Source organism: Tarenaya hassleriana, unplaced genomic scaffold (assembly GCF_000463585.1).
Source record: "Tarenaya hassleriana unplaced genomic scaffold, ASM46358v1 Cleome1, whole genome shotgun sequence".
Lineage (NCBI taxonomy): Eukaryota > Viridiplantae > Streptophyta > Magnoliopsida > Brassicales > Cleomaceae > Tarenaya > Tarenaya hassleriana.
The window spans coordinates 9341944-9354365 of record NW_010960187.1 but is presented as its reverse complement, the minus strand read 5'-3'; the positions used below and the strand labels follow the sequence as shown (position 1 = coordinate 9354365).

Genomic DNA, 12422 nt, shown 5'->3' with positions numbered 1-12422 from the left:
CATACCTATACAGCCCTCGGATCTCTCTCATTCCGGTGTGTTCGATTCATCCCTGTACCCCCTATCCAGAAGCTCGTCAGGAGCCGCCCCTTGCCCGTGCCTCTGCACCGGCGATCACTCTCCGCCCTCCTACGGTTTTCTGGGTTGTCACAGGCCCACCAGCTTCCGCCTGGTTCGTCCTCGAACCACACCGTACTGGGAGAGTACCGGCTCTGATACCATCTGTAACGAACCGAGGCCGTTACGAATTGTCAAAACTGCCCTCACACAGCAACCCGAGACCTTTCAACGTGTTTTGTTCTCACTCGCACGCATACCGAGATACTTCCCAGTAGGTCACCCATCCTGAGATTGCTCCAGAGCCAGCACGCTTAACTTTGGAGTTCTCTCGGGATAGTCAACCAAAAAGGTAGGTGCACCTTGTTGCTATGAGTAGCTCAACTAATTCTTTTATGTTATCTTAGACCGTATAGTCCCATACCTATACAACCCTCGGATCTCTCTCATTCCGGTGTGTTCGATTCATCCCTGTACCCCCTACCCAGAAGCTCGTCAGGAGCCGCCCCTTGTCCGTGCCTCTGCACCGGCGATCACTCCCCGCCCTCCTACGGTTTTCTGGGTTGTCACACCCCTCCACCGCAACCCCCTATTTCCTCCCCTCTTTCAGACCTATATTCCAGTCATTTATACCTTCACGCTGCTGATTCTTCGAACTTACAGCTCATTCCTGAGAAGTTACAAGGAGAATCAAACTATAATGTTTGGTCTCCTGCTATGCTTAAAGCTTTAAATGCCAAGAACAACATGGGTTTCGTTTTTGGTACCGTTCTGAAGCCGGCTCTGGATCACCCAGATTTCAGTCTCTGGTCTCGCACAAACGACATGGTTTGCACCTGGCTAACCAATGCCGTCAACTCTGACATCGCTAGCCTTATCGTTTACCTTGACGAGACGCATCTCGTCTAGGCTAACCTCGAGAGCAGATTCAAGCAACAGAATGTTTCGAAGGCTTACAACATCCAACATCAGTTGGATACTCTACACCAAGGATCACTGGATCTCAACACTTATTACAACAAACTCACCTCACTTTGGGGGGACCTCTGCAACTTCGAACCATTTCCGGTATGCACGTGTGGTGGTTGTACCTGTGGAGGTTGCATCTGCGGTGGTTGCTCCTGCAACTTGCCTGAGCAATGGACTATGCTTTTTTAGAAGAACAATGTGGTGAAGTTTCTGATGCGCTTGAACGATTCGTTTGCCGCTCGTCGACAGGTCTTGATGCTAGATCCGTTGCCAAATCTCACAAAGGCGTTCAATCTAATTTCCCAGGAAGAGCAACAACGCCTTTCTTTCGGATCGTCCTCCTCTGATCATGTTGCTTTCCAGGTTTCATCTTTTCGTTCTAAGCCGACTTGTCCTTCAAACAATCCTAGCCCTAAACTCCAGCCCAACCTTAGACCCAGATTTCAGGCCCACGAAAAATCTCGGCCCATCTGTACCCATTGTGGGATGTTGGGCCATACTGTGGCCCGTTATCTCCATGGCTTTCCTCCGGGGTACAGATCAGCAGCTCCACTTTTACCTACTCCTCCTTTTCCCCCGAAACCTGTTTCCTCAACCCTGGAAACCCTACTTTCGACTCCACTCAGAAACTGGTGAATATGGTTGGATCTGCTGGTGCTAATCATCAGGATTGTTCTATCGGCTCTTCTACTTCGCTTGACATGCGTACGCAGTTGGCACAGGCTCAGGAGTTGTTGGCTGATACGTGTGTACCGAGTCTAAAATCTATAACCCGATTCACAACTCACCGCAAGGATACGGATCGTCGTAACACGGGGTCGAACACGAGGACCGGTAGCTAAATCTAAACCCTAATCGAAACTAGACCAAAGAAAGCAAGCAAGTGATGGTGGAAATATGTGAAATCTAAAATAACTAAAATAAGAAAGCAAATAAAAACGTATAAACTATCAAGCAAAGATGACCGTGGGTGTATGCATGAAGAACGCTATCATCAACCCTAGATCGATTAAGCCATATCTCTATGTGAATAATACGATCTATCCTATTGATTTTGATCCGAAACAAACCCATATCTCTATGTGGTTCAGAATCCAAGATAATTGATCAAGGGGTTAGCAAACATCAATCCAATAAAAGTGCAAATCAATAGAACCGAATCAAATCAAAACCGAAATCCAAGTTAGGGTTCAAACATACCCAAAACACATACGAATCCCTAACCCATAGTCGTGGATCTACTCACGGTTCATAGAAAACAACAAAAAGTTCTGAGAAATAGAGATAAAAGAGAGGAGAGAAAGGCTCATGTAGATGTGTAGTCTCCACGATCGAATCTTCCTTCTTCTTCCCGAAATCCCGTGAACTTCTATTCTTCTCTCACCAAAAGCTCTCCAAAAGTATGTATCTAAGTGTTCTCTCTCCGGTTCCCCCCTTCTAGGACGTGGTTAGGGCTCTTTTTATAACCCTAGGGTGGCTGCCAAGAGTTCTAGTCCCATTCCAATGCTGAAAATCGCGAATTAGGGTTTCTGGTTGGATCCGGACCGATTCCAGGTGGATCCGGACCGGATCCAGATTCCTGGGGTCGAGTTGTGCGTTCCTGATCCGGACCGATTCCAGCCGGAATCGGCCCTGCACCGGCAGTTCTCTGGTCTTCACGAATTCGCTCCTAACTCTCTGCTCCGGTGTCGGATTTATGCGATTTTGGTGTCTACGCGAAGCTCTTGAAGTGCTCTTTCCAATGGTATAGGTCTCGCACGATTTGGACCTCTGTAGAGAAAGTTATTGCTGTCGCAACATGAGTACCTCATCCGGACTTCTCCTTTAACGCTCTAATTAGCTCCTTTTCGAGTCCAATCATCTCCGAAACCTGTAACTCTGCAAAACTAGAGCACAACCGGGTTTTGTATCCTAACACGTCTAGAATGCCTATGAATGCATGTGATTATCCTATAAAACCTAGACAAACTCTCATCAAAATATAGAGAAGAATAGGAGTTATCATTGGCTCAGTATGCTTCTCAGCTGAAGAATCACGGTTCTTCTCCTAAGGACTCGGGTTTTGCTGCAAACTCCTCTCCTCCTCCCTCCCCAGGTATATTTTCTACCACCATTTTCTCTGCCTTACAACCTAAACTTCAATCTTCATCAGTAGTATGGATCTTAGATAGTGGTACAAGTTGTCATATCTGTTGTGACCGGTCTTTGTTTTCGGAAATCCATGTTGTTCTGCCAATCACCATATCTCTTCCTAACGGTACATCTCTCTCAATCTCTGAATCTGGTACCGTTCCTATATTCCCGAACTTAATCCTCACGTCCGTATTATACATTCCCTCTTTCACATTTAATTTACTAAGTATAAGTGCCCTTACAAAACACACTTCACTTTCTGTCTCATTTACTAGTACTTCTTATGTCATCCAGGACCATACTCTGGCCTCGACAATTGGCGAGGGTAGACTCATGCATAATCTATATGTTCTGGAAATTCCGAAGTCCTCCTCTGTTGCTTGTTCCGTATCTTCTCCTTTATGCACAGCTCTTGCGGCCTCTTCTGTTGATCCTTGGTATTTTCGCATGGGTCATCCATCAAACATGAAGATTAAAGCTTTAAGTTCTTCTGATATTTTGTTTTTGGAAAACTCTGTTCCTCAGCATGTACTGTTTGCCCTTTGGCAAAACAGAAAACATTACCTTATCCTTTTCACAATCATATATCTAATACACCTTTTGAACTTATACATGTTGATGTTTGGGGTCCTTTTCATGAACCTACAATTGACGGTTTTCGATATTTTCTTACCTTGGTTGATGATTGCAGTCGGGTAACTTGGGTTTATTTACTCAAATTCAAATCTGAAGTTTCATTCAAGTTTCCACTGTTTGTTAGAATGATCCAAACTCAGTTTAATTCTCAAATCAAGTCCATCAGGAGTGACAATGCTCCTGATTCCCTGAACTAAATTTTTTTGGATTTCTTACTCAAAATGGTATTCTACATTACAAATCATGTCCTTACAATCTACAACAAAATTCTGTTGTGGAAAGAAAACATCAACATCTTCTTAACATTGCTCGAGCTCTATATTTTCAATCTAAAATTCCTCTTTGTTATTGGGGAGATTGCATTTTAACTGCAGTTTATTTAGTGAATCGAACGCCCACTGTGGCTTTACAAAACAAAACTCCTTTTGAATGTCTTTTAAACAAGAAACCTGATTACTCTCATCTCAAAGTTTTTGGTTGTCTATACTATTTGTCGACTATTGCCAAGGACTGACATAAGTTTAGCCCTCGAGCTGTGCCCTCTGTGTTTCTTGGTTATCCCCCTGGTTTCAAGGGTTACAAGGTCCTCAATCTTGAAACTCAGACTATATCCATATCTAGAAATATCATTTTTCATGAAACCATCCTTCCTTTCCATCAAAATTCTACCTCTCCTCCTCTTTCTGATTGGTTTTTCTCCCCCCCCCCACCCTCTCCTTACCTATTATATGATGACATCTCTTCCCCAGCTCCTTCTTCTATCTCTCATATTTCCCCTGTTACATCAGCTTCAGAAACTTCTTCTTCTCCTTCCACATCAAACTCAGCTCCTTCCTCCTCCTCCCTTTCACAACCTTCGGAACAACATGGTATATCTGAAAACATGGTCAAGCCACACAGGAAAACAACTAGACCTACTTATCTAAATGATTACCAATGTTTCCTTCTTTCTGACAAAAATTCTGAACCTCTTGCCACAAATACCAAAACCCCATATCCTCTTTCTAAATATCTTACCTATGACATACATGAACCTAGCTATAAAACCTTCATTCTCAATATTGCCACTACCCAAGAACCCAAAACTTTTTCCCAAGCAGCAAAATCTAATTCCTGGAGGAAAGCTATGAAACTTGAGCTTGAGGCTCTGATTCAAACAAACACTTGGTTTGTTTGTCCATTGCCGCATGGCAAGAAGTCCATTGGCAGCAAATGGGTGTTTCGAACCAAGTTCAATTATGATGGTTCAGTTGATAAACACAAAGCCCGATTAGTGGCTAAAGGTTTTACACAACAAGAAGGAATAGATTACTTTGAAACTTTTAGCCCTGCTGCTAAAATGACAATTGTTAGGTTGCTTTTAGCTCTTGCTGCCTCCCAAAAATGGATTTTGCATCAGTTGGATGTTTCTAATGCCTTTCTTAATGGAGATCTAGTTGAAGAAATATATATGGAGTTGCCACCAGGGTATAATTAGATTCAGGGGGAGTCTTTACCTTCTGGAACAGTTTGTCGCCTCAACAAGTCTATCTATGGCTTGAAACAAGCATCTCGCCAATGGAATAAGAAACTTAGTAAGGTACTGCTATCTTCTGATTTTCATCAGTCCACTGCTGACAATTCCTTGTTTGTCAAGAAGATTAGGTCTCAGTTTGTTGCTGTATTAACCTATGTGGATGATATTTTGGTAACTGGGAATGATCTGATGTTGATCACTGATCTGAAAGCTATTCACATTTTCGCATTAAGGATTTGGGTGACCTTAAATACTTCTTGGGACTTGAAGTTGCCAGATCTCAACGAGGTATTTATCTTTGCCAACGAAAGTATACACTTGAGTTACTTGATGAATTTGGCATGCTGGGTTGCAAATCTGTGGGTTCTCCAATGGAGTTGAACATCAAACTCAGTCAGGATTCAGGAGCTTTGCTCGATGATGCATCTGTTTATCGAAAATTGGTAGGGAAACTCATCTACCTCTCCATCACTCGTCCTGATATTGGTTTTTCTGTAAACAAGTTGAGCCAATACATGGCTCAACCTCGTGATGCTCATCTGCAAGCTGCCATGCGAGTTGTTCGTTATCTCAAGGCTGATCCTGCACAAGGGCTCTTTTATTCTTCTACATCGCCTATCACACTCAGCGGCTTCTGCGATGCCGACTGGGCTAGCTGTCCTGATTTCCGACATTCAGTTACTGAGTATTGTTTCTTCCTTGGCTCCTCTTTGATCTCTTAGCGTGTTAAGAAGCAAACAACTATATCTCGCAGTTCAGCTGAAGCTGAATATCGCAGTATGGCTCAGGCTTGTTCTGAAGTTGTTTGGCTTGGATCTCTTTTGCGAGATCTGAAATTTTTGTTTCCTTAGCCTATCACATTGTTTTGTGATAGTAAGTCAGCAATACATATTGCTAACAATCATGTATATCATGAGAGGACAAAACACATAGAGTTGGATTGTCACTACGTTTGGGAGAAGATCAAGGAGGGTTATCTCAAGGCGATCCATGTTTCTAGGATTGAGAAAATTGCAAATTTATTGATCAAGCCTCTTGCAGTTGAAAGGTTTCGTTATCTCCTCTCCAAGATGGGAATACATCATCTGTATTCTCCGTCTTGAGGGGGAGTATCAAGGATGGTTAATAATCTGTCACTTTCATTTGCACTGTTTTCACCCTACTTTCCACGACGTGTTTTACAGCAGGTCCTAGTCTAATGTATAGGGTTGTTATGCTTGTATTTTCATTCTTTTATTTTCACTCTTATTTTTCTCTTTCCAAGTCTGTATAAAAGGATGATAAGGCATCAGTTCAATACAAGGAAGAATTTTTATAGATAATCTCTTTTCTTTACTTGTTAGGAAATCTCAACGTATTTGCTTATGATGATAAGAACCGAAAACAAGGCCAACTCAGTCTTATTTTCAATCAGTTATATTTATGACTGCAACCAATCCATAATTGGACAAAAGAACCATTCGCAAAGCACTGGCAGTATAATGGTCCACAACAGCGCAATACCCAGATTCACCATTTGTATCTTCTTTTCGGAGATTTCCATGGTTTTTCTTGCATTCCAGATGAACATTATTGTCAAGAATTGCTGCAACCCAGACACTCTAAATGTTAGCAATAAGTAGTAGAGCAATACCAAGTAAAAGTGTTACGAAAACAATTCCAGACCTTGTATAAGTTTAATAATGGCTGACGTAACGAAAATGTTAAGATCGTCTTAAAATATTACCGGAGAGTCCATACTGTGTGAAGCAATAATTACCACCGTCTGAAACAAGAGTTTGTTTATATTGTAATTGAAAAAATTAATAACGCACTCAGAAATCACTCAAAATCAGTTCTTTTCATTCAAGGAAATCTGACTACTATAATAGAGAGATAGTTGCAGTAAAACCCAGATGCACCACACTCCCCCTGAGTGTTAGCCCTCCTATGACACAAAATCTATTGATTCAACACACAACCCGTGTGAATCCCCACTCTCACGTTCTGGGTTTGTCCAGATTACTGTTGAGAACTCCCCTTCAGAACAATCTCACTCACCAGAAATAAAAAACCATAAAGAACAAAAGACTCTTGCACTCTCTAAATTATAATCTCTTAAGCTCTGCCCTTTCTGCTCTTGCTTGTCGTCTTTATATAACTTCCTCTTCAGCTTCGATTGTTTATTGATTTGATTTTATCTTCTTCTCCAAAGTTGTTGGCCAAATCTATCTTCAAGATTCCATCCTTATCTCTTCCATGAATATCTCGCTTTAGAATCTTCTCAGATTTACTCAGATCCACCTGCATCAACAACCTCAACTTTCTGCAAAAACAACCTTAACAGTAATAAATTAACTACGTACATTTGAAGGGAGGTCAAAGCCTAAAAGAAGCGGTGGAACCTTTAGTGACAAAAGAAAGAAATGGCACCTTCTGTCTTTCCAAGCAAGGTTTCGTCCTTCTTCTTTTTTCCATCTTTTCCTTTTCCTTCTTAGAAATAACCTGCAAAAACAAAAACATCACATGACACAAGAAAAATTCCTTATTTGTTGTTCTCGAAACATACATAGCAGAGCTCTGAGCTCAAATTTCGCATAGTGATAGTCAATATTTTAAACACTTCTTGTCTCGTCCTCAACATATTCATCTGTTTTCGGTGTCTCCCTTGGAGACCTGGAAATTCCTAATTATCTTTCCGGTTTGCTTCTTTTTGTTGATTCTAAACAGAAGAGGTCATGGTCCTCATGCATTGGCCAACCTAATATGTAAGAGATATAAATTAATAGTTTTGTGGCTTTAGATATTAATATGTTATCAAAGAGATGCAATGCAATGAAAATTAAACTTACTTTCTCCAAGTAAAATGATTTGTAGTCCTATTCTTGTTCTTTGGCAGCTTCCTACAAATTTTTGCTTTACAGATAAACGCTTGTTTGTAAGCTACTCTAGCAGCTACATCTGAAAGTTAACCGCCTTTTTAAAGCATTGTATATTGGGATAATTACTTTCTCAAGGAAATAATTGTGTCCTCAATTATCATACTAATGGCACCGGTTAAAATGTCATTCAATCAATATGTCATCTGAATTAGCAACAACAGAAATGTTGTGAATGAGATGGGAACATACAAAAAATGCACTAATAAACAACAAAGAAAATTCATCGAACTTACGTGGTGGAAAATATAACACAGACTCTCCAGCATGAACCTCAGGTAGCTGCCTAATTGCTTGACGAATCTGTCTTTTGTAGGGAGGAAGAATTTATACGAACACTACTAAATGGTTGACTTGGTTAAAGTTACGAAAAAAAAGGAAAGGGAAAAAAAATCAAAGAGAATAAACCATCAAAATTTGAAGGTATGCACACAAAAGTGACGCATCTTCATCGATAAATGTATTCGCAGATGTTACGGTTGATATCCATGATAAGTCTTTGTGATAAAGATGTTTTAATGAGAAACGAACAAAGATAAAGTTTCATGAAGAAGCAATAAGGGATATCAGAGCAACATATACAATCATATATTCACTTAGTTTAACATTAGTTTTTAAAATGAAAGTCTTTCTAAATCCAACTACCAAAAATACAAAAGGAGATCAAGACAGACCAAGTAAAGAACATAAGTATCCATATTAAACATTCATAGTTACCCAAATTCTTTGTCCTCGCGTAACTATTCGAATTTGCTAGAACTTTGATAATCTCAAACCCCTTTTAGGACACAGCCAACAACAGCAACTTGAATAATTCGACATTACTTACAGATGGAGGACTGCCACCAAGGTTCAAAGTCAATCCTCTAACTCCCGAAAAATCTAACATACGCTATTATGTCAATTTGTAATGTCATAAAAATGTATGTTAAATCCATAAAAAGTATGAAAGGTGGATGGATGAGATGAATTCATGAAAATTACTCATGATATGGTTGTTCTTCCTCCCGAGAAATTTGCACCAATTTTGCAGGTCTTGAAGAACTTCTTCATCAATGCATCGACAACCTAATGTATCAATATCATTGTCAAAATATGGAGGTCTAAGCAATCCAATTTCAGGGCATAAATAGTTTGGCACCATTGTCATACTTCTCGTCGACAATATTTCTTTCCTGAAGAATATCAAACACAATCGAAATGCTACCTATTTAGCTATTTCAAACGTACAGGTCCAAACTGCCTGACAAGTACCTAGAAGCAAAATGCATATAGTAGAAACTCATGCAAAATTCACATAAGACTAATTCGTCACAAACTCTTACTGTGGAGGCAAAACACAAATGTTACATACAACTACGACAGTGGCATTAATCTGCATTTTACAACATAAACGGATTAACAACATGAAAAGAATCTAAAGTCACACAGAATGTCATATAGAGACTTATTATGACGAGAAACTTTTGGACGAACAAAGAAACAACTCAGTGTTCACCATGACACCATATATATATATGAATATACTTCGCACAACAGCCAAATAATTGCTTGATAAATCCCTCACTTGTCAAGAGGAAGAATGTAGAAATACTATCTCTTTCAGCAATGACTTTCCAAAAATCAAAACTTCGAGTTCAATTTGCAACTTTGCAGAGGCCGAAGTAAGTAGTACACATTTTCTAAGAGAGAAAGAAAGGGAGACAGGAACCTGTGAACCGGCTGCACGCTGAATGTCTTCGGAACTTCATATGGAACAGAAGCAATTCGACGAATTTATCAACTTCTCTCTTTGACTTTATTCATCGGGAAAAATGAAAGACAATCACAGCTTCAAGTCCAATTTACAACTTGAATTTGACTATCTAGAAAATAATTTTTTTTAAAGAAAACAAGAATAAGATTAAGCAAATTCACATTGTTCATTATCTCACAATAAGATAGTTAAAAAAGAAAATACAACCTGTTAACACAAAATTCGATACAAATTTGACATACTCTATCGCATGTTTCTTGAAATGAAATAAACGCAGAATTCGACACAAATTTGACCTATTCTATTGCATATTTCTTGGAATGAAAAAATTTACAATAAGAAATACAACAATCATATCTCACCTCCCATCTTGGTTCTGGGTAAAGTGATGCTGTCACCATAAAACTTTTCTTCCCCAACGATAGATGTCAAAAACTTTTCTTTTAAGAAATCTCTAGATTCACACGAATTACCAGTAAAAATATACTCTCATTCATAAGCAGAGGGTGATCAAGCAAATCACTGCCAGGAGGCATCACCAACAAGTTAGGGACTATCTCATCCTTTTGCACAAAGTGAAACAACATACAAAAGTAAGATGGGGATCAAGGAAACATTAAGCCGGAAATGAAAGAGAAACATATATCCAAGATTTCAACTTTGTTGACTGGATGAAGATGAACAGCATGAAAGAAAGCGATCCAAACAAGGCGATTACAGTAAACAGAATTCAAACCGACTAAATGCTTGTTATAGATCTTGGAACTTACCGTACATTGTTTTTCCAGTTTATGAATGAAACGGAAACCAAAAGAATAATATGAGACAAAATTTCAAATCCAAGAAAGAACAAAGAATAACGAGGAAACCTAAAACATACTTTTTTTTGCAACAGAAATAGATTGAAATAATCGATTAACCATAAACTGGCAGGGAGACCGAAGATAGAATGCAGTAAAAAACTAAAATGAAAGATGAGTGACTGAAGACGAAGATGAGTGACTACGATCACAACTTACAAAACTAAACCAAGAAAATGACTAGTGCGAGTTATATACTGGGGCCTCTCCACTCCAAGGGGCAAAATCTTGTCGGCTGGCGGTGATGAGTGTAACTAGCATTATCCTTCGTTTCTTACTCTGACGGCGGAGGAACTTCTTGATTAGACCGGCCATTGAGTGAGGGAGTCGGAGGCGGCCGGAGACTAGGCCTCTTCGCCTCTATCGCAGATGTCCTTATTTCGGAAATAGGAAGATTATGTTCATAAATCTCCGACTGACCTGAAATCAATGATCTTGAAGCCATGGCAATATGGTGTTTCGAGTTGATGGATATAGCAAGTAGATGAATGATGACCAATTTGAGGAGGATATGATCCGATGAGAAGGTTGTTCTCTTCATTGTTTGGTCCTCCTGGCCAGAATGCTCAGTAGATTACATACATGCATACATATATATGGCGAAAAGCTTGACTGAGAATTAATGCTGAACACGTCCTCCTGCTTTCTCTGACCCGGAAAAAGAAAAAACGAGACGGAAGATTTGACGTTGAAATTTCATTTCTAATCATATTATTGTATTTTTTTGGTCCTCGTGGCCAAAATTTGACGGAGAATTTTTAAAAATTTATATTAATTTATGTAAAAAATATATATCTATTTAAAAATTGATAACAGATTCATATATTTTTTTACAGAATTTTTCGTTTAAAAAATGTATGGAACAGACTCTGGTGGCCGCCGATTCATCTCCTTCCCAAGTCTCCGGTAACATAAACGAATTTACCTATAAAAAAAAATCCTATAATCAACATCACATTCTATATTCTACTCTACAAGAAAACCCACCAAATCGTATGGCTATAACTTCTGATTTTTTTTTTCCACTCAAGAAGCTTAGGAAATTACCTTCAACAGCGTTTACGCCTCCGTTACCGATGGATGCCTCACGCAAACAAGATCGTCCAATCTGTTGCCGTCCATCTTGTACAGAGATACACCTTCCATTTGCGTATAGTGATCCCGAGCCTCTTTTCTTAAGCTCCTAAACGGCATTACCTCCCATTTCTTGTAATTCGAATTCTTCCGTACATCACTCATGTCTGGAGATCCCGAGACTTGTCCTTTCATATTGTCCGAGTACCCCCATACCTTGCAATTACCAAACTGCTCTAACGAGTCCCGGCTCCAACCCGTTTGTTGTTCGCTCCTCTTGAGACGAAGAGCTGATGCATGAGCCCGTCTTATCATTTCACGACTTGGCACGTCGGTCCAGTCCTGCTTCCTTTTGGATCTCATTGGAGAATGGATCCGGATAACCTGCATAGCATCGGTTAATTGTAGCTCATGATTCGCCACTTCAAAGCATTAGATGTTGAGGTTATGGATGGAAGGTTATGCCTACACCGAGACATTCTAGAAGCTGGTAGTACGCTCTT

General features: G+C 39.9%; 1 protein-coding gene across 1 annotated transcript in view; it reads right to left on the bottom strand.

Annotated features, from left to right (window-relative positions):
• Positions 1 to 11655: 11655 nt before the first annotated feature.
• Positions 11656 to 12422, bottom strand: part of LOC104821308 (sialyltransferase-like protein 1) — a 3732-nt gene continuing 2965 nt past the window's right edge. The window contains exons 11-13 of the mRNA XM_010552135.2: positions 12389 to 12422; positions 11893 to 12303; positions 11656 to 11770 (exon numbers count right to left, since the gene is read on the bottom strand). Coding sequence (XP_010550437.1) covers positions 11905 to 12303; positions 12389 to 12422 — 433 coding nt within the window. The 3' untranslated portion in view covers positions 11656 to 11770; positions 11893 to 11904. The remainder of the gene's footprint in view (positions 11771 to 11892; positions 12304 to 12388) is intronic.